This window comes from Cetorhinus maximus, chromosome 15 (assembly GCF_964194155.1).
Source record: "Cetorhinus maximus chromosome 15, sCetMax3.hap1.1, whole genome shotgun sequence".
NCBI lineage: Eukaryota > Metazoa > Chordata > Chondrichthyes > Lamniformes > Cetorhinidae > Cetorhinus > Cetorhinus maximus.
Genome location: NC_135893.1, coordinates 17,287,264 through 17,312,659, shown reverse-complemented (window position 1 = coordinate 17,312,659; position 25,396 = coordinate 17,287,264). Strand labels below are relative to the sequence as shown.

At 44.7% G+C, this 25,396-nt stretch overlaps 1 protein-coding gene across 5 annotated transcripts in view; it reads left to right on the top strand.

Moving 5' to 3' along the window:
- Positions 1–25,043, top strand: part of kcnab2a (potassium voltage-gated channel subfamily A regulatory beta subunit 2a) — a 285,811-nt gene extending 260,768 nt beyond the window's left edge. For all 5 annotated transcript variants that reach the window (XM_078557934.1, XM_078557932.1, XM_078557933.1 and 2 more), the window contains 5 exons: positions 4,324–4,444; positions 10,402–10,496; positions 11,091–11,211; positions 20,342–20,430; positions 24,816–25,043. In XM_078557934.1, the coding sequence (XP_078414060.1) occupies positions 4,324–4,444; positions 10,402–10,496; positions 11,091–11,211; positions 20,342–20,430; positions 24,816–24,905 (516 nt within the window). In that variant the 3' untranslated portion in view covers positions 24,906–25,043. The remainder of the gene's footprint in view (positions 1–4,323; positions 4,445–10,401; positions 10,497–11,090; positions 11,212–20,341; positions 20,431–24,815) is intronic.
- The last annotated feature ends 353 nt before the right edge of the window (positions 25,044–25,396 follow it).

Sequence of the window (25,396 nt, the reverse complement as noted above, 5' to 3'; positions counted from 1 at the left end):
GTAATGCTGCAGTATGCTACAGTGGTGACTATATTAATACAGTAGTCACAATAGGTTTACTTGCAAGCAGAATTCTATGTGTGGTTGTACCGAAGTGACTACATTTTTCATTGATTACTTTTTCTGATTCCTTAGTAATCATTTCATAAATAAAATTAGCGATAGCTGAATAGTTTTCGTTAATAACATGACAAGTAATCTGAAAATATTGTTGAACTTGTTTTATGATAAACAAGCTGTCAGAATTTCTGGTTTCAAATGTCAGTATATATGTAAGTTCATCATTTTTTATCAACAAATGCAGCTAAATCATATAAAGGCACAAAAACTGCTTCTCCAATAGCTGAGCTGACAAAGAAAGTTTCAGGCCCAATTACCAATCGGTCATTTTACTTCTCTGATGCTTCATCTCATAACATGGGTACAAGTGCTCAGTAATTTTTCATTCATCAGAAAATCAAATAAAGTGCAACAACATAATGATCACCTTAAAATAATCTCATCAGTCTACCATGAAAAGTCACTTAAAGGTAATTATTGGCACGATAGCCGAAAGCCACAACAACCAAGCTTTCCTTTCTGTTGGCAAGGAGGGCACACCAACTGTTTACTTCTTCATTCTTTTAGAGTCGCTAAGCTTAATGGGGATTTTATTTTGATGTCCAAGTACTTTTTTTCCTTTGAGCCTCCCCTCATGAAGCAGAACTGCATTCTAAAGATGTCAAAAATGGAATTAAAAATTACACAGGGTTAAGCAACTTTTAAAAAATGTTTCAATACAATAAACCGTATTACATTTCTAAAAAAATAACTTATTCATTCTACATTTATGTTGGCCCAGTTGGCTGCAGTCTGAAATAAAAATCGAAAATGCTGGAGATACTCAAGCTGGTTTGGCAGCATCTGTGCAGAGAGAAACAGATCGGTGACCCCTTGTCACAACTGGAAGTGCTTAAAGATGTAACCATTTTTAAGCAAGGAAGAGAAAGAGAGGGAAGTAAAGAACAAACAGGAAGGTTTGTGATAGGGTGGAAGACAGGAGAGATTAAATGACAAAAGGGATGATAGTTCAAGGCAAATGAACATGGTAATAGATCTAGTAAATAAATGAAAGATGTGTCTAGAGGGCTTTTAAATGAGAAAAGCAGATTCACTGTCAACAACTGCTGTCCAAAAAAAAAGGAAGAGGTTATGATCCAAAATTGCTGAATTCAGATGTTGAGTCTGAAAGGCTGTAAAGTGCCTAATTGAAGGAATGAGATCCAGTTTACATTGAGCTTCATTGGAACACTGTAGGAGACCCAGGACAGAAACGTCACAGTAGGAGTGGAGTGGAGAATTAAAATGGCAGGTAATCGAAAGTTACAGTCTGTGCTGAGTAGTGGCAGTAGAGGTGTCAGTCCCTTGCATCAGGAAAGGGAAAAATCGAGCAGGCTTTCTGCCTACTCAATATCCAGAGATTTGTGCCGGGAAGACTTGTTACTTTCACCATCACTGCTACCCTCAGAGCCTGATTGGGAGTGATTAGAATTTCCTAAGAACACCTCTCATAGATACTGCACCATCCATACAAATATTCCAGTGTCTGAGATGGCCACTAGACCCTTTCTCTATATCACCCCTTAATCACATTCTAAGCATCCTTTTAAAATTTTATCTTATCCCCCACCCCTAGGCTCCTCAGTAATCCCTGCCTCCTACAATCTGCTGTTTTTTTTTAAATGTAAGCTTGGAGTCACCAATTAATTTATTTCAGCTTCTGTGCTACTGAGTTCATGTTTACTGGTATCCTCAATTATGGGCCTTGACCCTTCACCTTGGTTTGTCAACTTGAAAAATCATTCCCAAAAATGTTTCCTATAACTGAACTCCTCTTACTTTGTATGTACACAAGAATATTCTCTGATTTCTCTGAACAACTTAGATTCCACCCAGGCCATGTGAAACGTGCAGTCCTAATTATAATCCTCATCTTTACAATTTCCACATCTGTTCATTATTACATTATCTAAAAGTTATTCCAAAACCTCGCTAGAAATCATTCAAAGATTCAACTAGAGACTTGTTGAAACCTTTAGATTTGCCCTACAGTTTGCAGTAGAGAAAAGTAGAGCATTCATCACTTAGGATGGTGCGTTTTAAAATAGTGCTGTGATCCCTCTGTGCACCTCCATTGACCTACATTCATATATTTTTGTATTTGACTTCCAAAGAATCTTTTTCCAGTTTTTTTCTTATTTTTACCAGTGTAACTAAATAAATATTATTAAACTTTCCGATTTTCAAATTGTGTTTTCTACTGTGTAACACATCCTAGTGTGTATTTTCTTTCAGAGACAATTATTCTTTTGCATGTCTTTCTTTTGGTATTTTTCAATGTGCCTTTCTGATGTTCTCTGCTTTGCAAGTGCATTCCTGTCTCCCCTATGCCTATGATCAACAGCAAATGTATAGACTTGACACTAAAAGCAGGAGTGATGTGGGAAATAGTTTTAAATTTTAATGGTCAAGAGGCAGCTATTAATAAAAATGTAGCCAAAAAAATCTTTTGGTTTAATCCCATTTATGTCTATTTTAGTTGAATCCTGAAACCTTTAGAGAATAGCTGTAACTTGATTGGCCCAGAGGAAATGCCCAGTTTATGACAGTGCACAATAGCATGAGATTAAGGGTACATGTCCTTTTGATGCCATGATCCCAAACTAGATTCAGCTCTTTCATGCTGAATGGGCCAATTCTCTCACAACGGAGTCATTGGCCAATATGTTTTTTAAGCCAACAGGCTGTAAGTTAACTTCTTGAAGAGAGTTTTTCCAAACAGAAATGTTGTGGTTCAAGTATTGTGGTGGTGTCATTTTTTTTAAAATCAACTCCTTTTACTTGTTAAAAGCTGCACACTCCAATCAGATTCCCTCACTGCATCAAGTTATTCTGTTGAATAAAAGAACTGATTATGTTTGCTGTATTTCTGAGTTAATAACAATATCCCTACTGGTCTTAATTCATCTCCCTCATATTTGGGTAACCCATCAAACCAGCACCATCGCTGGCCGAGCACTTGTAAATATTCAACTAGCAGAATCAACTAGAACACAGTTCAAACCAGCACCATCGCTGGCTGGGCACTTGTAAATATTCAACTAGCAGAATCAACTAGAACACAGTTCTAGCATTGCTAGTGATGAACAAATAAAAAAACACAAACTGTTTAGGGAATCCTCTACATTTGCATAGAAATGAAAAATGGCAAGTTAGGCAGATATCAGCTGGGGGCATATTTGTGCAAATATTCTCCTCTCTTCTTTGCCTGAGACCTCCCTTAGACAAGAAATGGGAAGTTGGATTGAAATCTGGAGAGTCAGCTTCAGGGTATAGGGGTAGATGTGACCATGTGTTAAGGCTCATTCGCACTGATAACCACCAACCATTGCCCTCTAAATTGCTCAAGTGTGAACCCTGATTGTGATGCAGATTTGAGACCTCCTAAAAGTAAATTTAAAAAGTGGACAGCCTGAAAGAACTGAAACATGTTTATTCCCTGGAATAGAACATAGAATTTATAGTGCATTGTTTCTTCCCGTAACAGTGACTGTGGTACATTTTTGACTGCTGCAATTCTATACCATAAATGATTTCTGTGCTAGTGTTATGCAGACTGTCACCTTTACAAAATGTGCGTGTGAATATTTAACTTAATTTATTATCAAGTGGTATAATACAGATGAGACAGAACTCAAAGGCAACTACATCAATAAATGTCTAGTCATCCTGATGGCCCAAGGCATTTGGCAATTGGACAGAACAGAAGAAAAATCAAGGGCGAAAACCTATCTCTCTCTAGTACATTAACCTTCACTTTGAAGCCTATCCATGCACCGTGCACAACCCCCCCGCCCTCACACATTAACACTTGCAACATGGGACCTAGCTGTATTTTGAATTATCCTAATGTTTTTGCCTCTATTACTTTGTTTGCCCAATTATTGTAAACTGTAATTTTTGATTCAAGAGTTTATTTCTAATAACTGTTCTAGGTTTACCATTGATTAATTTCCATTTATGTCCTTTGCTCCCATTTCCTTCTTGTACTTTAATAACAGCAGCCTGGGTTTACTGCAACTGAATATTGATTTTTTTGGTGAGCAGGATTTGTTATAAAAAAATTCTGTTAAATACCCTCCAAAGCACATCCTGAAAATAACCCTTTGTGTTAGAAATCTTAACTATTTTTTGAAAAGCAGCTTTGATGATAAGCCAACTTCAAACTGAGTTGCAAAATCACGTCTATCAAATTATTCTGTCATTTTTAACTCTGTCCTGCAGGAGGCTTACTCAGTGGCTCGACAATTTAACCTCATCCCCCCAATATGTGAACAAGCTGAATATCACCTCTTCCAAAGAGAGAAAGTTGAAGTGCAGCTTCCAGAGCTTTTCCATAAGATTGGTAAATATTTTTGCCAATTTATACTTATAAAAATTACCTATTTTGAACCATTTCTTTCCATTGCCAAAATTTATCTCCATTCCTGAAGACACTGACTTGTGCATGTATTTCCACAGGTGCTTGACTATTTGTTGTACTTTATCCAGGTGCCCAGCAAGGAGTCAGGGAACTCAGGGCACTGAAAAAATAGATTTAAGCTTTTTGATGTTTAGTTTACATTTTAGTCATTTCTGTACATTTCAACAACACCTTGTATTTGTATAGCATCATTGTTATAAAACTCCAAGACATACGAATTAGGAGCAGGAGTAGGCCACTAAGCCCCTCAAGCCCACTCTGCCATTCAATAAGGTCATGGTTGATGTTTGTAACCTCAACTCTACATGCCCACCTACACCTGATAATCTTTCACCCCCTTGCTTATCAAGAATCTATCTACCTCTGCCTGAACAATATTCAAAGACTCTGCTTCCGCCGCCTTTTGAGGAAGGGAGTTCCAAAGATTCACGACCCTCAGAGAGAACTTCTCCTTATCTCTGTCTTAAATAGGCGACCCCTTATTTTGAAACAGTGGCTCCTAGTTCTAGATTCTCCCCCAAGAGGAAATATCCTCTACACATCTCCCCCCTCAAGAAATCTCAGGAACTTATATGTTTCAATCAAGTCGCCATGTTTCAATCAAGTCGCTTCTTACTCTTCTTAACCCCAGCAGATACAAGCCTAGCCTGTCCAACCTTTCCTCATAAAACAACTGCCCATTCCTGGTATTAGCCTAGTAGTCCTTCTCTGAACTGTTTCTAATGCATTTACATCTTTCCTTAAATAAGGAGACCAATACTGTATACAATACTCCAGATGTGGCCCCACCAGTGCCTTGTGCAACTGAAGCACAACCTCCCTACTTTTGTGATCAATTCCCCTCACACTAAATGATAACATTCTATTAGCTTTCCTAATTACTTGCTGTACCTGCATACTGGGCTTTTGCGATTCATGCACTAGGACACCCAGATCCCGCCGCATCTCAGAGTTCTGCAATCTCTCACCATTTAGATAATATGCTTTTTCATTTTTCCTGCCAAAGTGGACAAGTTCACATTCCCCCACATTATACTCCATCTGCCAGACCTTTGCCCATTCACTTAGCCTATCTATATCCCTTTGTAGCCTCCTTATGTGCTCTTCACAATTTGCTTTCCTACCTATCTTTGTGCCATCAGCAAATTTAGAAACCATACCTTTGGTCCCTTCATTTATTATATTTATATAAATTGTAAAAAGTTGAGACCCCAGCACTGATCCCTATGGCACACCACTCATTACATCTTGCTGACCAGAATATGAACCTTTTTTGCCTGCTCTCTGTTTCCTGCTAGCTAGCCAATCTTCTTTCCATGCCAATATGTTACCCCCTACACCCATGAGCTTTTATTTTCTGCAATAACCTTTGATGCGGCACCTTCTGGAAATCCAAGGACAGTACATCGACAGGTTCGGCTTAATCCACAGTGCATGTTACTCCTTCAAAGAACTCCAATAAATTGGATAAACACGATTTCCCTTTCACAAAACCATGTGACCCTTCCCAACTACATTGAATTTTTCTAAGTGCCTAGCTGTAATTTCTTTAATGATTGATTCTAACGCCTTCCCCACTACAGGCATCAAACTAACTGGCCTAAAGTTTCCTGTTTTCTGTTTCCCTTCCTTTTTGAATAGAGGGGTTATATTTGCTACTTTCCAATCTTCTTCAAAGAACTCCAATACATTGGTTAAACGTGATTTCCTTTTCACAAAACCATGTTGACTCTGCCTGACTACTTTGAATATTCCTAAGTGCCCTGCTATAACATCTTTGATAATAGCTTCTAACATTTTCCGTAAGACAGTTGTTAAACTGTAGTTTCCTGCTTTCTGTCTCCCTCCCTTTTTGAGTAAAGGAATTACATTCGCTATTTTCCAACCTAATGGAACCTTCCCTGAATCTATTGAATTTTGGAAATTAAAACTAATGTATCAGCTATCCCACTAGTCACTTCTTTTAAAACACTAGGATGAAGTCCATCAGGATCCAGGGACTTTTCAGCCAGTAGCTCCAACAATTTGCTTAGTATCATTTCCCTGGTCATTGTAATTTTCCTGAGTTTCTCCCTCCCTTCCATTTACTGATTTACAGTTATTTCTGGGATGTTACAGAGAGGTTCAGGGAGGGAATTCCACAGCTAAGGGTCTTGGCAGCTGAAGGCACCGTGGTGGAGCAATCAAAATTGGGGATGTTCAAAAGGCCTGAATTAGAGGCGTCCAGTTATCTGAGAGTTATGGGGCTGGAGGAGATTACAGAGCTGGGAGAGGGAAGGCCATGGAGGCATTTTAAAAAAGGATGAGAATTGTAAAATCAAGGCACTATTTAACCGGGCACCCAATGTAGGTCAGCGAGGGCCAGGATGATGGGTGAATGCGACTTATTATGAGTTATGATATGGGCAGCAGAGTTTTGGATGACCTCAAGTTTACAGAGGGTAAAATTAAGGAGGACCCTCAAAGGTGCATTGGAGTAGTCAAGCCTATGGGCTGAATTTTCTGTTTGGCAGGGGTGGGGGGCAGCGGAGCAGGCGTGGGCGGGCGCGGAACTGATCACCGCCCACGATCTGGTCCGCATCACCATTTTAAGTGGGCGGGCCAATTAAGGCCTGCCCAGCGTAATGCCCGACTCCCAAGGATAGCGGGAGTGGGCGGGTGGTGCGCGAGTGCATTGTCTGCCGGGTCCAATGGTGACCCGGCGGCCTATTTATTAGAAGCACTAGCAGCCTTTGCAATGCTGCTCATAATGTCAAGTAGAAGGGCTCACCAGAGGGCTTCTGGTGAGTAGGCCCAGTCCAGAGGGTAGGCCAGCGGAGCAGGCGAGGCTGGAGGGCAGGGCAGCGGGAACAGGCCAGGCCGGAGGGTAGGGCGGGGGGGCCATTGTGCCCCTCGTTTCTCGGATGCCTGCCTTGCCTCGAGGAGGTAGCAGCACGGCGGGAGGTGCTGGTTCACCAGGATGTGGGGAGGAGCCCCCCGCCCCCCCCATGACAAAACGTGCCAGGGAGGAGGTGGTGAGCTCCCGCGATGTGGTGTGGAGCACCTGGATCCAGTGTCACAAGCACTTCAACGACTTGTTGCGCTCTGGCAGGGTGAGTACAATGTCGGCAATGGTCATGTAACCCAGCAGGTTGGCTTACCCCACTGCTGCCCCCGCCCCTCTCCCCAGCCAAGTCTGATTTTGCTTGTCCCCCCAAGTCTGAATGTAGGGACTGCATTGAATTATTGACGGCATTTGTCCTTTGCTGGGTGGGCAAGCAGATACTGCCCATTTTGAGGCCAGCCTGAGAGGGTGTTGAAGAGATGTGTAATGCCCCCCGCAGCATGTGTTACACTGAGTCCCACATGACTGGTTTGGAGGCAACCTGGAGGAGCTGCACCTAGGCACTGTGTTTGTACTCCAAGACATGTCCAACTCAGGGTGATGACATACTGGGAGGGGACCTTCAAGGTGGTGTGGCAATGAACCATCTGCTGCGCTGTGCGCTTCACATGCTTACGCCTCCTTGCTATGGAAGGATATACCATGTGGTGCCTAATGTGATGTGGGCAGCATGTTTCCAAGGTGGGAGTGGGGGGTTGTGGAGCAGGCCTAGCATCTTTGTGTGCATGTTCGGCAGCAGCGGGGTGAGGAGGCTCTGGAGTCCTGATATGTCCCATTCTGGTTGGGGTGGGCCATGCTTGAAGAGAGTCCATGTGCAATTTTCACTGATCAGTGTTCATCTCTCATTTTCAGGAGAAGAATGCTCATAACACGGCCGAGCGTGTGAGGACTGACGGCGGCCTAGCGCAGGTCGCCATTCTTAGCTGTTTCGAGCAGGAGCCCCTGGATCTGGAGAGTCGCCATGCGCCAAGGTCCACTGGTGTCTGTGAGGCTGGGGTGCCACAGCCAGGTACTTATGCCCAACAGTGAGGTCAGCATTGTCCTCCCAACAGCCATAGCAGTGCTGAATGTTAATTGATTTAATTTAGCAACATGGCTTGACCATTGTTTATGGAAGAATGAGCGCATAATGATCCAGGGGACAGGGATGCACTTGGACATTGTCTCCACGTTAACTGATCCACTGTCCTTGTTCTTCCTTTCAGCATCATCAGAGCAGAGCTGGGACGAGGAGCAGCAGAGGCCCCCTCTCACACCTGAGGGGCCTGAAGTCTCACCAGTGTCACACCATTTCTGCAAGGCAGGCACCAGCACAGATACTAGCACTTCGTTGGAAATTCAAACATCGGCTAGTGTCCCGGGGCACAGTGGTGAGGGCACTTCACAGTCGCTGGAGGAGCTGGCAGAGACAGAGAGTGCCCATGGCGCTAGCAGTCGGAGGTCTGCAGGGGACCAGGCACATGCTCAGTCGGTGACTGAAGATGAGTCTCTGCAGTCGTCCGCAAGGTAGCAGGTGCAGGAAATGTAGCCGGGTATGTGGGAGCATCTTGGGGAGATACACGAGGCCATGCTTGGCTTGGTCTCCGTGGTGGAGGAGTCTACATGGAAGATCGCCGAAGCAATGAGCCACATGCCTGAGCGTCATGCGTCCTCCATGGAGAGAGTGGCGACTCTCATGGAGAGCCTCCTCCAGGAGACTCATCAGGGCTTCCTGAGGATGCGCTCTGACCCGCAAGCCCTCACATCGGCATTGACCTCAGCTGGTCAGTGCCAATGTGGGAGGTGGTTTGGACATCAGCTCTCTTCCAGGTGGGGCCAGCGCTGGCTCCACAGGCCAGAGGACGACCACCAAGGTCATCGAGGCCAACAGGACAGCAGAGTCAGCAGGCTTTCTCAGATGCCACTCCAAGCGATGGGGCAGCATCAAGATGTAGCACCCAGAAACAAAAACATAAAGCACCTTGGGCACACCATGGGTTTTTCACTGGTGCTTTTGTATTGGCCCGGGATGAGGTCCTTATGATTTGCTTGGTTTGGTAACACTGTTCTCTTTCTTTTGAAATAAGTTGGTTTGCTTGACAATAAATTCAGATGTCACAATGGCTGAGGGTGCTTCTTTTCTTCTGCATGTGTATGGTTTCCAAAACTGTAATGAGTGCTTGGTTGGACATTCAGCTTTATTAACAAGACCCTCAGTTACTGTTCCTAACCTGACAGATTTTGCACTTAGTTGTTGAGTATCGAGACTACAGCCCAGGCTTGCCCTGGTGGTCCATCTGTGGTGTGCTAGCTGAAGGTTCGTTGGATTAAAACCTCCCGGGTGTCCTTGCCTCCCTGGAGTATGTTCAGGTCAGCGTTTACCCCCCTCAGCATTTCCCTGTGCATGCTCATCCTCGGACTCACTGCTGGACTCATCGTGTACAGCCGCAGCCACTGTGTCAATGTCTTCATCGTCCACTGCGTCCCCCCTTTCCAGCGCAAGATTGTGGAGAGCGCAGCATACAACCACTATCACCGAGACACGATCTGGGGGGGTATTGGAGTGTGCTCCCTGAGCGGCCCAGGCATCAGAAGCGGTTCTCTCCATCACAGCCCTTGTGGAGGCGTGGCACTTATTGTACCACTGCTCAGCTTCTGTTCTTGGATGGCAGAGAGACGTCATGAGCCACCTTCTGAGGAGATAGCCCTTGTCACCCAGCAGCTATCCATCAAGTTGGGCTGGAGCACTGAAGAGCCCCAACACCTGGGAGTGTCTGAGGATTTAGGTGTCATGGGAACTACCTTGCATCCTGTGAATTTGGGAAGTTTTTTTGTTCATTTTGTTCAGCTGAAACTAAAAGGGTGGGAACCCCATTTGCTACCCTAGTTCTGAATCTGCATGAGATTACTGGTAGCTGCTTTCCCAGGCAGCAGCATTTGTTTCCAGTGCATTACTGAAGTGCCACAAGTGCATGTACTAACTTGTCTACTTCTATTACTCTATTCTTTGTTGAAGGCGTTGGTGCAATGACGTGGTCCCCTTTGGCCTGTGGCATTATTTCTGGAAAGTATGACGCAGGGGTTCCTCCTTACTCTAGAGCTTCCTTAAAGGTACGGTAAACAAAAGCTTAAATTCATTGCCAGATTCCATTTCATTACTATAATCTTAAGGTTTAAGCCAATTTTAATGCTCTTATTGCTGCCCTGACAGATACACAAGATAAAATTGGCATGGAATGTAAGACCATCCTTATCTATGTTCAGTTTATTTTGATATTGATAAACTATTGTGCTTTATGTGTTGGGTGAGAAGACGTTTATTGTGTTTTTCTTCATCAAAAAGCAACTTTTCAGATGAAAATTAGTTACATTTCAAGACAAGGAAAATTAACGTAAAGAGTTGAACAACTGCAGTCACTTAGATTAGACATCTACGTTATCATCTATGTTATCTGCACACCAATATAAAGTTTTATCAACCAGTTTGAAATGTAAGGGGAACCCATTCTGTGACTGTTGCTAGGGTAATGATGCTGAATTCACCCTCACCATGTACAATATAACAACTTCACTCCATTCAGAGAGGGTGTGATTGTGGTAACGACCTGAAGTTCTGACTGCTGGTGTGGATGAACTGGCTTCGCAACTCCAACTCTTTAGTCACCTTTGAGAATAAACATGAACTGAGTTGTCGTATAATTACAGGGTTACCAGTGGTTGAAGGATAAGATTCTGACTGAGGAAGGCAGGCGACAGCAAGGAAAACTGAAAGAGCTACAGGGTATTGCGGAGCGACTGAGCTGCACCCTCCCTCAGCTAGCAATAGGTAAGATTTTAAATATCCCTGACTGGAAATGAGAGAAAAATGAGTTTTCTTGACAGCAGATTGGAGCTACAACTCTTCCTTTATAACTTTCTGACACCACACTGTAAAAGTTCCATGACACGCAGTTTCATTTATTCACCTGGGGTTACCTTTCGGAAGCACGGGTGAGGAAATGTAGGCACACCATGGTTGAATTTCCAACCACTTACATTAATGGTTATAAAGTTAAGCACAGCCCATTCTGGTTTCCATCGTGCACTGATGGTGGATGAGGCTCCCCCTTGGAATGCAGCATTCACTAATTACTCTTGTAGTATTCATCATAATTGCAAGAATTTTTAGCAAGCTTCTGTTTTTATTCGTTTATGGGATGTGGCATCGCTGGCTAGGCCAGCATTTATTGGCCATCCCTAATTCCTCTTGAGAAAGTTTTGGTGAGCTGCCTTCTTGAACCACTGCCACTTGGTGAAATCAATGCTCAATTAAGTAGTTGTTGCAGTCCTTTCACTTGCAAGATTTTAGGTTAAAATCAAACTTAGAATGAGATGCTAATCCTTTTGCTGAGCTGGAAAACTGTGCTAGAGCAGTACTCTTTCACATTTGAAGTTCAGTCCAAATTAAGATAAAAATCCATGTTCTCACCTCAAGTGTCAGATCAATTCGACCCACTCCCCTTATCTATCCTAATATGATTGGGTGAAGAGCAGATAGGTTTATGGGTGCAATTTCAGAACATGGGGTTTAGGCAGCTGAGGACATGGTTCCAGTGGTGGGGCAAAGAAAAGAGAGTAAGTAGAAGAGGCCCAAGTCAAAGGAACGAAGAGTTTATAGGAATAGAGGTAAGCAGTGAAAATATTTAAGAATGAGGCTGAGAATTTAAAATTTGAGATGTTAGGAACTGGAAGCAAACATAGGTTATTGAAGGGAAGAATGATGTTTGAGTGAAACTTGATGCGGAATAGGATAGAGGCAGCAGTTTGGGGTGAGATGAAATTTAGAGTGTGAGGATGGGAGGCCAGCCACAAGATCACTGGAATAACTGAATGTGACAGTGGTTCGAATGCAAGCTTCAATGGCAGATAGGCTGAGGCATGGCAGAGGAGGGTGATGTTAAGGAGGTAGAAATAGGCACTTATGTGATCAGAGAATATGAGGTCAAGTATGATGCTGAGACTTCCAACAGTCTGGTTCAGCCCAAGACTGACCATGGTGGAATATGGTACAAGTTTTGGGCAGTGGCCAAAGAATATTTAAAACTGCCCTTGCTGTACAGGTGTTCTTAAATTTTAAAATGCGACCCAGACCTAAAACTATTAGTTTTAATATATTTCTGTTTTCTTCCATACATTTTAATTTAAAGGATTATTGTGTGCTATGGTAAAGCCTTTAAAGTTTAGATAAAAGCAAAAAACTGCGGATGCTGGAAATCCAAAACAAAAACAAAAATACCTGGAAAAACTCAGCAGGTCTGGCAGCATCTGTGGAGAGGAGCACAGTTAACGTTTCGAGTCCACATGACTCTTCAACAGAACTAAGGAAAAATAGAAAAGGGGTGAAATATAAGCTGGTTTAAGGGGCGGGGTAGGACAAGAAGAGCTGGATAGAGGGCCAGTGATAGGTGGAGATAACCAAAAGATGTCACAGACAAAAGGACAAAGAGGTGTTGAAGGTGGTGATATTATCTAAAGGAATGTGCTAATTAAGGGTAGAAAGCAGGACGAGCAAGGTACAGATAGCCCTAGTGGGGATGAGGTGGGGTGAAGGAATCGAAAAAGGCTAAAAGGTAGAGATAAAACAATGGATGGAAATACATTTAAAAATAATGGAAATAGGTGGGAAAAGAAAAATCTATATAAATTATTGGAAAAAACAAAAAGGAGGGGGAAAATCGGAAAGGGGGTGGGGATGGAGGAGAGAGTTCATGATCTAAAATTGTTGAACTCAATATTCAGTCCGGAAGGCTGTAAAGTGCCGAGTCGGAAGATGAGGTGCTGTTCTTCCAGTTTGCGTTGAGCTTCACTGGAACAATGCAGCAAGCCAAGGACGGACGTGTGGGCATGAGAGCAGGGTGGAGTGTTGAAATGGCAAGCGACAGGGAGGTCTGGGTAACGCTTGCGGACAGACCGAAGGTGTTCTGCAAAGCGGTCACCCAGTCTGCGTTTGGTCTCTCCAATGTAGAGGAAACCGCATTGAGAGCAATGAATGCAGTAGACTAAGTTGAGGGAAGTGCAAGTGAAATGCTGCTTCACTTGAAATGAGTGTTTGGGCCCTTGGACGGTGAGGAGAGGGGAAGTGAAGGGGCAGGTGTTGCACCTTCTGCGGTTGCATGGGAAGGTCCCGTATGAGGGGGTTGAGGTGTAGGGGGTGATGGAGGAGTGGACCATGGTGTCACGGAGGAAACGATCCCTACGGAATGCCGCCACAGTTCAACAATTTTAGATCATGAACTCTCTCCTCCATCACCACCCCCTTTCCGATTTTCCCCCTTTTTGTTTTTTCCAATAATTTATATAGATTTTTCTTTTCCCACCTATTTCCATTATTTTTAAATGTATTTCCATCCATTGTTTTATCTCTACCTTTTAGCCTTTTTTGATTCCTTCATCCCACCCGACCCCCACTAGGGCTATCTGTACCTTGCTCGTCCTGCTTTCAACCCTTAATTAGCACATTCCTTTAGATAATATCACCACCTTCAACACCTCTTTGTCCTTTTGTCTGTGACGTCTTTTGGTTATCTTCACCTATCACTGACCCTCTATACAGCTCTTCTTGTCCCACACCCCCCCCCCCCCCGCCCCTCCAAACCAGATTATATTTCACCCCTTTTCTATTTTTCCTTAGTTCTGTTGAAGAGTCATGCGGACTCGAAACGTTAACTGTGCTCCTCTCCACAGATGCTGCCAGACCTGCTGAGTTTTTCCAGGTATTTTTGTTTTCCTTTAAAGTTTAGGCTGTGTACAGCTGTTAATACTTCTAATTGAGAGTAGAAAAGAAATGAATCACAATTTTTATTTGTGGAAATTGTAACGATACATTAAAATCATTAGCCATAAAATGGTAGAAAAGTAACCATAATAGAATATTATAATGTTAAAAATAAATGATTATTGGGAACCAAACCCCAGATTTTGGAGGGAATTCATGGGCTGAGAGAAATGCCTGTGCAGATGAATAATTGTTTCTGTGTTCCTCCCTTCTCAGGGTAATTATTACAATTGCCACTGTTCTTATACAACACTTAATGCACTCATACCAAATTCTTCTTTTCTATATAAGATGATTGACAGATAAACATAGCACAGAAAAGGGTTTTATACGAACGTATCAAATATTCGTCTGAGAACCAAAATATCTACTCCAATACAAAGTGACTCAGTAATTGAAACTCACTGCCAAAAGCAAAATTTTTAGTGAGTACAATTCTTTCTTATTAAAATAAAGTACAGAACCTCCATACAGTAATTCCTTGCTTAATGTTTTAGTTGCATTCATGAAAAGTGCAACTTTAAATGAAACAATGTCAAGCGAATCAGATTTCCCATTACAAGCAATGTAAAAGTTTGTTAGGTTCTGCCAGATCTTTCCATCAGAAAAAAAATTAAAACATTATACCCTGTAAGTTTAAATACTGCATATTGGTAAATTACTATATTTGTAAACAAAATAACTTTAAAAACAAAATAAATGTTAAAATATGAAAGAAATATGCTAACTTTTCTACTTACTTCTCCTCGCACTCACTCCCACTCACTGCCCCTTCAGCTCCTCACCTCTCCTGCCCCCTGGCCCTTCAGTTCACTGCCAATCGTGCTCCCCGACGCTCCCACTCGCTGGTCCCCCCCACTGGCCGACCAGCCCGCTCGCTGAGTCTCCCAACTGGCCGCCTAGCCTGCTCGCTGAGTCTCCCAACTGGCCACCTCTCCTTCTCGCTGCTTCCCTCTCCTGAACCCATGCTGTGGGGAGTGAGAGCAGCTTTGAGATTTAGGGTCACAGTGGTAGGCTGCAAGCTGGAGATGTGGCAAGAGGGAGGGTTGGCCAGCAAGGGGATTGGGGAGCAAGGAAAGCTGCTCCAAAATGGCACCATTTGGGTCATGCGACCCTATGGGGGGAGAATGTTCCCCATGTCGGGCAGGCTGAGTGGGCGCGGGCCTGATCACTACCTGCGATCGGGTCGGCGCCGCCATTTTACACAATTAATGTCCGCCCAGTGTATTTCTCAACTTCTGAGGATAGCGGGAGCAGGCGGGCCACAGCGGGCGTGCACAGACCACTGGGTCCAATGGTGACCCAGCAGCCTGTTTAAATGAAGGCCTGGCAGCCTTTGCAAGGCTGCTCACAATGGCCGACAGAGGAGCACAGCATGCAAGTCCGGAGGGTAGGCCAACGAGGCAAGCCAGACCAGAGAGCAGGGCAGCGGGGCAGTGTGCCCCTCGTTTCTTGGATGAGTGCCTAGCTGCCCTCCTGGAGGAGGTGGCAGCACGGCGGGAGGGCCTGCTTCTGAGGGACGGGACGCGGAGGCCTCCCCACCTGACCAAACGTGCATGGGAGAAGGTGGCCAAGAGTGTGAGCTTCCATGATGTGCTGTGACGCACATGGGTCCAGTGCCATAAAAGATTCAACGACCTTCCTTCTGCGCTCAAGAAGGGTGAGTACCATGTTGGCTGAGGTCACTTAATGCAAACATCACCCTTTCCCCCCAACCCCCCCCCCCCCCTGCCAGCAACTTTGAGTACAGTAACAGCATTGAATCCTTCACGGCATGCATAACTCGCTGGGTGGGCCAGCAGATATTGCCCATGCATAGTTCACCCTGAGAGGGTTGAGCTAGGATGGGTTCTGCACCTGCAGCATGTGTGACATTGACACCCAGAGTATAGAATGGGGGTGAAACTCAAGAATCTGCGCCTAGGCATTATGCTGGAACTGGGAAGCATGTCAAAGTCAGGGTGCTAACATGCTGGGAGGAGAGCTTCCAGGTGGCGGGGCACCAATCCATCTGCTGGCCTTTGCACTCCACGTGCTTGTGCCTCCTTGCTCAGCAAGGTTACATTCGTGGTGCCACATGTGAAGGAGGCAGCATTTGGGCAAGGGGGGGGTCAGCCTTGGCTTCTTTGCATGAGTGTGCAGCAGCTGCGGGGTAACGAAGAACTGGAGCCCTGCAATGTCCCACCCTGGCTGGGTTGGCAGGGATGCAATGGGAATCCAGGTAGAGGCTGGATTAATAAATGCTCTTCTGTCCTTTTCAGGAGAAGACTGCACACGGTTCTGCAGAGCGGATGCGGACTGGCGGAGGCCAGGCCCAGTTGGCGATCCTGACACCTTTTGAGCAGCAGGCAATGCATCTGGAGAGGCGCCATGCGCCCAGGTCCACCGGTGGTGGTGAGGCTGGGGTGCCACGGGAAGGCATGTTTGCCGAGCACTCAGGTCACCATGTGTGTCCCAAAAGTCTTGGCACTGCTGATTGCTCAGTGATTGAAGTTTGCAACATGGATTGACCATTGATTATGGAAGGATGAGCACATAATGATCCTGGGAACAGGCATGCAAATTTACATTGCACCGTAACTAATCAAATGTCCTTGTTCTTCCTTTTAGCACCACCGGAGAAGGGCCGGGAGGAGGAGGCAGAGGGGCCAGCTCTCACACCTGAGGGCCCAGAGGAAATCACACCATCTCTGCCAGGCAGGCACCAGCGCAGATACCAGCACCTCGGTGGGAATTAGATCTTTGGCTAGTGTACCAGGGCACGGCAGTGAGGGCACTTCACGCTCGCTTGAGGTGCAGGCAGAGACAGAGAGTGCCCAGGGTGCCAGCAGACGGAGGACTGCTGGGGACCAGGTACATGCTCAGTCGGTGGCTGCTGATGTGCCTCGAGTTGTCCATGAGGCAGCAAACGCTAGAAGTGCAGCAGGGTATACGGGACAATCTGGTGGAGATACACGAGGCTATGCATGGCATGGTGCCTGTGCTGGAGGAGTCCACGCGGAGCATCAACGATGCAGTGAGCCTCATGGCCGAGCGCCATGCTTCCTCCATGGAGAGAGCAGCGAATCTCATGGATAGGCTCCTCCAGGAGAACAATCAAGGCCTCCTGGGGTTGTGCTTGGGCCTGCAAGCCCTCACAGCGGCATTGAATTCAGCTGGCCATTGCCCTTGTGGGAGATGGTTTGGGCACCCATCCATCTATGGTGAGCAGGGAGGTCCGAAGCGACCTCACGTCGTAGCAGTTGCCTATCGTCTCTGCGGGCTCTCAGGGTACTCCGGATGAGGGCAGCAGCTCCTCCTCCCCTCTGTCAGTGACCGTTGCATCCAATGAGGCTGCAGCGACTGGGGAGATGCCAGCTGTGGAACAGACCGCTCCCTCCCAGGTGGGGCCATCAAAGGCTCCACAGGCCAGAGGATGGCCGCCAATCGGGGCCAACAGGACAGCACAGTGAGCAGGCTGTCTCAGATGCCAGTACCAGCGAGGGGACAGCACCTAGACGTAGCACCCATAAGCGTAAATTTAAGGCACCTTAGGCACACCACGTTTTTCTCACTTCTGATATGTATTCTGATATGTTGCCATGCCTCAGGATTCCTTACTTCTGCAGGTGGAAGGGAACCCATGATGTTATGAGTGAATTGTTTGACATTGAGCTTTATTGACAACGGTGTTAGTTAATGTTCTTATCCAAGCAGATTTCACAATCAGGTATCGAGTATGGAGCCTGCAGCCCTGGCGTGTGTTGAAGGTCCATCTGTGGTGTGCTAGCAGAAGGTTCTTTGGATTAAAGCCTCCCGAGTATCCCTGCCTTCCTGGAGTATGCCCGGGTCAGCGTCTACCCACTCAGTGTTCTCCTGTGCATGCTTATCCTCGGACTCATTGTTGGACTCAACGTGTACATCCTGAGCAACTGCGTCTATGTCTTCCTCGTCCACTGCGTCGCCCCTTTCCAGTGCCAGATTGTGGAGAGCGCAGCATGCAACAACTATCAGCAACACGATCTGGGGGTATTGCAGTGCGCCTCCTGAACAGTCCAGGCATTGGAAGCGCATCTTGAGAAGACCGATGGTTCTCTCCACCACAGCCTTTGTGGAGGCGTGGCTCCTATTGTACTGCTGCTCACGGGCCACCTTTTGAGGGGATAGCTCTTGTCACCCAGCAGCCATCCATCCAGACGGGCTGGAGTACTGAAGAGCCTTGGCACCTGGGAGTGTCTGAGTCTATAAGCATAGTGGGAGCTGCCTGGGTACCTTCCACAGCTTGTGATCACACACTCTCTGCACATTCAAGGAGTGGAATCCCTTCCTGTCGACGACGGCACCGGGCTCACCTGCTGGCGCCTTAATGGCCACATGTGTGCAGTCGATTGCACCCTGGACGCGGGGGAAGCCAGCAATCGCTGCGAAGCCTCTGGCTCACTGTGTCTGGCTGGCCTCGTCCCAGCGGTAGTGGATGAAAGTCAATGCACCCCTGAACAGAGCGTCTGTCACCTGCTTGACACAAATGTGGACAGCTGATTGGGAGATTCGGCAAAGATCACCCACCGACCCCTGGAAAGAGCCGGAGGCATAGAAGTTGAGGGCAGCTGTGACCGTTAGTGCCACTGTCATGGGGTGCCCACCCACACAGTTGGCGCAGATCATCTGACAGATGGAGGTGACATTCTCCCTTGAGAGACGGAGCCTCCTTTGGCACTGCACCTCAGATATATTGAGGTAGCTGCTTTGCTGCCTGTATACCCTGGCAGCAGGATAGTGGCGTCTTCTGCGGCCCCTTCTGCCTTGGACTTCCTGTTGGCCCTGCGCCCATTGTGCCTGCGCCTCTCCTCCCAAAGGTGGCACCCCTAGAAGCCGAATGTGGACTCCTGGCCTCCTCCCCCTTCTGGCCCTCCCTTCTTCCTCAAAGGAGGCGCCTCCAGTGGAGAGCACAACTCCCATTCCCAGGCTAAAGGAAGGCTTCCTAAAAGCTGCAGGCCCCAAAAATGATCTTAACTGTAGAGTCCTGACCTGAAGGCTTTTACTCCTATCCAAGCAGCTGGTATGAGTTTTGAAATATTTTGAAATATCACAGGCAAGAATCAGTAACTTTCACAATTAAATATCTGACAGATAACATTCACGATCCCACTCACCCCTCTTATCCCACCCGTGGATGAGGTTTATACAAATATTTCCTACCCACCTGTCCTGAAGATGGCACAGGTCCCGAAAAATTGCTGCCGCAAGGGCCTTAACTACATGAATAATTGAGGGCGGGCGCGCATCGGAGAACATCTCACCCCCGCCCACCTAAATATCGCGATGGCGCGCAGTGACATCAGGAGGCTTGCCTAACGTCACCATGCATCATTTTACAGCTCAGTGTGCACCCCCATACGCCAACGGGAACGTTCTGGCCTATATCTCACACGGCACGAAATGACATTATTTCAAATGCACATCACTAAGCATGAGTACCAGCCCCATTTAAATCGAAATGACTTAAAACAGAGCAACTTAAAGTGAGGACTTGCTGTATTAATTTTCAAGATTCATATTCAATTTCCCTGCCCCACCACAAGCTTTCACTCTTATCCAGGCTGTGCAGAAGTCTTACACAGAGGAAACACCAGAGGCTTCTGGCACTGAGTGCCCAGCCTGAGCCCTGGGAGCAGTTGATTTGCTCGGGCTCTAAACCATCAAGGACTGTGTGGGTTCAACAGTACCCAAAAGGACTTACTTTAAACTGCGCTAAAAAATTCACTCCACGTCTTGGTGGAAATCATAAATATGACTGAGAAGAAGATATTAAAAAGATTGGCAACTGGAAGGTACCCTCAGACCCTTGAGAAAGAAGACATTATAAGGTATTTCTCTGTGATGCTGGACAGTGCTCATCAGAAAAAGTTGACAGGCTTCCCATTTTAATTTACCCATGTGCCACTAGTGATTTGAGATGTTAATAGGAAGAGACTCATGTTTTCCTTTATTTCAGACAGCTGTTCTTGAGATCAGTGTCTCACATTTCAAAGAACATTGAAGGCATGGACCTCACTCTCAATGCTTTTAGGTGGTACTGGCATAAAATGCTTCTGCCTATGAATTATCAAGATAAAAGCATGTGCAGTATTCGTAGTCTAATAATCTTGTGTTCTTCTTACAGCCTGGTGTTTAAGGAATGAGGGAGTTAGTTCCGTGCTAGTAGGAGCTTCCAACACTGAGCAACTTTTGGAAAACATTGGAGCAATACAGGTCAGTGTCACATCTCGAGTCAAGCAGCTGTTGGCCTCAAACACACCAGCAGTTTATATGCCTTGCTTTTGGCTGTCAAGCGAGATCTACATTCCCTACATGTAAATAGATTCTGTACTCTGCAGCCAAGAGCATGAGTCCAGAAGGCTGTGTTGCCTGCCCATGCCAGGGTTAATGACATCTCCTCAGGATGGAAAGGAACTTGAAGTGGGAGAGGAATGATCTAGCTGTTGTAGTCCACTCGGGTATCAACAAAATAGGCAGGAATAAGAAAGAAGTTCTGCTTAGGGAGTATGAGCAGCCAGGTACTAAATTAAAAAGCACAACCGCAAATGTGGTAATCTCAGGATTACTACCTGAGCCACGAGCAAATTGGCATAGGGTAAATAAGATCAAAGAGTTGAATGCATGGCTCAGTGACTGGTGTGGGGGGGGAAAGGATTTCGATTCAGTGGCACCTACCCAGTACTGGGGAAAGAGGGAGCTATACCTTTGGGACAGCCTTCACCTGAACTGCACTGGGGCCATTGTACTGGTGAATTGTATAACTAGGGCTTTAAAACTAAATAGACAGAGGGGAGGGTTCATGTGAGGGGACATTTAGAAAGTTAAAGAGAAAAGACAAGGAAGGGACAGAGCATAAACGCAAGAGTGCACCAGCAAATAAGCTCAGAGTAAGGAAATATGGTAAAAAGATAGAATTAAGGGCTCTTTATCTGAATGCACACAGCATTCGTAACAAGATGGTTGAATTGATAACACAAATAGAAATAAATGATTATGATAAGAAAGCCATTATGTAGACATGGTTGCAAAATGACCATGGCTGGGAGCTGAATATTCAAGAGACAGGAAGAAAGGGAAAGGAGGTGGGGTGGCTCTATTAATAAAGGGTGAGAGCAGTACAGTAGTGAAAAATGATCTTGGTTCAGAGGATCAAAATGTGGATAGGAAATAGCAAAGGAAAGAAGTCATTGGGGGAGTAGTTTATAGGCCTCCTGGTAGTAACTACACTGTAGGACAGAGTCTAAATAAAGAAATAATAGGGGCTTGTATGAACGGTACTGTAATCATGAGATTTTAATCTTCGTATAGATTGGACAAATCAAATTGGCAGAAGTAGCCTGGAGGATGATTTCATGGGGTGTTTTCGGGACAGTTTCTTAGGACAAAACGTTGTGGAACCAACTGGGAATAAGCTATTTTAGGCCTCTTATTGAGACAGGATTAATTAATGACCTAATAGTAGAGAATCCTCTAGGTAAGAGTCATCATAACATGCTGCAATTTCACATTCAGCTTGAGGGTGAGAAATTTGGGTCTGAAACTAGTGTCTTAAATTTAAATAATGGCAATTACACGGGTATGAAAGCCAAGTTGGCAAAAGTGTAATGGGAAAATAGGTTAACAGGTAAGACAGTAGAGAAGCAGTTGCAAAAATTTAAGGAAATATTTCATAACTCTCAACAATGATATTTTCCATTGAGAAAGAAAGATGCTATGAGGAGGATGCACCATCCATGGCTAACTAAGGAAGTAAAGAATGGTATCAAATTAAAAGAAAGGATGTACAATGCTGCAAAGATTAGTAGTAGCCCAGAAGATAGGGAAGATTTTAGAAACCAGCATAGGATGACTAAAAAAATAAGAGAGAAATTGGAATATGAGAGAAAAACTGGCAAGAAATATAAAAACAGACAGTAAAAACTTCTACAAGTTATACAAAAAGGAAGAGAGTAGCTAAAGTGAGAGTTGGTACCCTATAGGGTGGGACTGGGGAATTAATAAGGGGAAACAGGAAATGGCAAAGACTTTGAACAAGTATTTTGTATCGGTCTTCACTGTAGAAGACACAGAAAACACCCCAAGAATAGTAGAAAATCAAGAGGCAAAAGGAAGGGAGGAACTTATAACGGTTACTAGAGAAAAAGCACTAGGAAAACTAGTGGGACTAAAGGGTGACAAATCCCCTGGATCTGATGGCCTGTCTTAAAGGAAGTGGCTGCAGAGATAGTGGATACATTAGTTATAATCATCCAAAATTCCCTAGATTCTGGTAAGGCCGCAACAGATTGGAAAACTGCAAATGTAACACCAGTATTCAAGAAAGAACAGAGACAAAAAGCAGGAAATTATAGGCCAGTTAGTCTAACATCTGTCATTGAGAAAATGCTAGAAATCATTATTGAGAGTGTAGCAAGACATTTTTAAAAATCATAATATAATCAGGCAAATCAACATGGTTTTATGAAAGGGAAATTGTGTTTGACAAATTTATTAGAGTTCTTTGAGGATGTAACAAACAGGGTAAATAAAGGGGGACCTGGAGACATACTGTACTTGGATTTTCAAAAGGAAATCGATAAGGTGCCACATAAAAGGTTACTACTGCACAAGATAAGAGCTCATGGTGTTGCAGGGTGATATTAGCATGGATAGAAGGTTGGCTAATGAACAGGAAACAGAGTTGGGTTAAATGGGTCATTTTCAGATTGGCAAAGTGTAACTAGCGGTGTGCTGCAGGGATCATTGCTGGGGCCTCAACTAGGGATATTGTAGCCAGATTTGCTAATGATACACAAATAGGTAGGAAAGCAAGTTGTGAGGAGGACACATAGAGTCTTCAAAGGTATATGGATGGGTTAAGTGAGTGGACAAAAATTGGCAGATGGAGTATAATATGGAAAAATGCAGGTTATCCACTTCGGCAGGAAGAATAGAAAAACAGGATATTAATTAAATGGAGCAAGACTGTGGAATGCTGCAGTACAGAGGGATCCGGGAGTCCTTGTACATGAATCACAAAAAGTTAATATGCAGGTACAGCAAGTAATTAGGAAGGCAAATGGAATGTTGGCTTTCATTGCAAGGGGGATGGAGTATAAAATTGGGGAGGCCTTGCTACTGATCTACATGGCATTGGTGAGACCACATCTAGAGTACTTTGGACAGTTCTGGAGGGATTTTGGAAGCAATTTAGAGAAGGTTCACTTGATTCCTGGGATAAAGGGGTTATCATATGATGAAAGATTGAGCCGGTTGGGCCTATACTCATTGGAGTTTAGAAGAATGAGAGGTGATCTTATTAAAACGTAAGATTCTGAGGGGGCTTGATGGGCTAGATACTGAGAGCATGTTTCCCCTCATGAGCATGTTTCCTCTCATGGCCGAATCTAGAACTAGAGGACATGGTTTAAAAATAAGGGGTCTCCCATTTAAGATAGAGATGAGGTGGAATTTCTTCTTTCTGAGGGTCATTAGTCTCTGAAATTCTCTTCCACAGAGAGCAGAGGAGGCTGGGTCATTGAATACATTCAAGGCTGAGTTAGATTTTTGATTGCCAAGGGAGTTAAGGGTTATGGGGGTTGGGGGGGATGGGGGATCACCAACAGGAAAGTGGAGGTAAGGCCACAATCAGATCTGCCATGATCTTATTGAATAACGGAGCAAGCTCAATGAGCGAAATGGCCTGCTTCGGCTCCTATTTATCATATGATCTTATGAAAAGCTCACATAGGTACAAAGTAACGAATATATATTGTACAGTGGCATTTGTGAAAGAGACGCAGACTGGTTGTGTTGGTGATGAACACCACGCATACTGAATGAATTGGTGTCAATTTTCCCATTGCTAGCACAGCTTGTCAATTCAAATAACAGCAAGTCAGCCTGTTGTCTGAAGACCAGGCATGGTTACAGCTTCAAGTGTCACCCATTACTAGAACACCCAATTCTTTGCCATCTTCCTCAAATTTTTCTCCTTTCCAATATTTGCTGTTGTTTTTATTCCTTGTTTTTTTTTTCCCCATTTCTCACCTCGCCCTGATCTGCTTTCCCTATCGGTGGTGCCTCCTTGCTAGAGCAGTTTTACTGCTGCTGCCTCCTTGCTAGGATACAATTCTACTGGTACTGGTTGCCCTCTGGTGTCTCACTCAAATAGCCTTTCTTCATGCACAAATATCAATATTGCAAAACAGTAAACTATTCAATAACAGCCACCCCAATTCCTGTCTTCACCCAACATTCACATCTGCACACTTACAGCAGGGTTTGCTGGGTCATTTTCCCCGGAGTGCAGACTTTGTAGCATGCTTGAGATTGGGTAACTCAACACAGGCAGGACACTTTCTTGGTCTGTGTCATACTGCTACTCACTGGATGAACTCACTGAGCCTTGTTACAATATGTTAGTTCAAATATTGGTTTCCTTGCTTTGAAGAAGGGCTGATAATGGATGCCTAAAACAAAACTTTTTTAATTCCCCAACACCAAAACCTCAATAAGCACCAAATTTAGACAAAATAAGAATTAATGCAATCTCAATATGATTGCAAAGGCTTTGGAGTAAAATGAAATCCAAATGTTATCTTATTCTTTCCTCCCAGGTCCTTCCCAAGTTATCCTCATCAATTGTGCATGAGATCGATGGTATCCTGGGAAACAAGCCATACAGCAAAAAGGATTATCGATCCTAATGAGGGATTCCAATGGGCCTGGACTGTTATCATTACAAAAGTAATCTTTGCCTGCTCGAGCTGTAACTGAAGTTAATACCAGTATGCTTCTGATGAAGGAATTCAACTTCAAGTTCCTGATGCTACGGAAAAGGATCAAACAAGAAAAAATATACCACAAACCAGTGCTGGCAAAGCACAGCTGGTTCAGTGGGCTGCCTGTTATCTTTGCTAATTTTTTTTAAAAACTTTTTTTCTTTCCTTAATGCAAAAATATCACTGAGTTACAACAGGTGTGGGATTAAATTTAACATCAGATTTGGCTGGTTTTTCCTGTGATGAAAAACGTGTTGCATCCGTTATTTTAACTGCTGGATACTGAGTCTTTTGATCATGAGTATAAAGTATGGCACTCTGCTGGAACCTGCATTTAACAGATTTGACTGTAATCTAATTGCTTCCTAGGAAATCAAATCAACCAGGGTTTCCCCCCCCCAAAAATAAGTGATGTG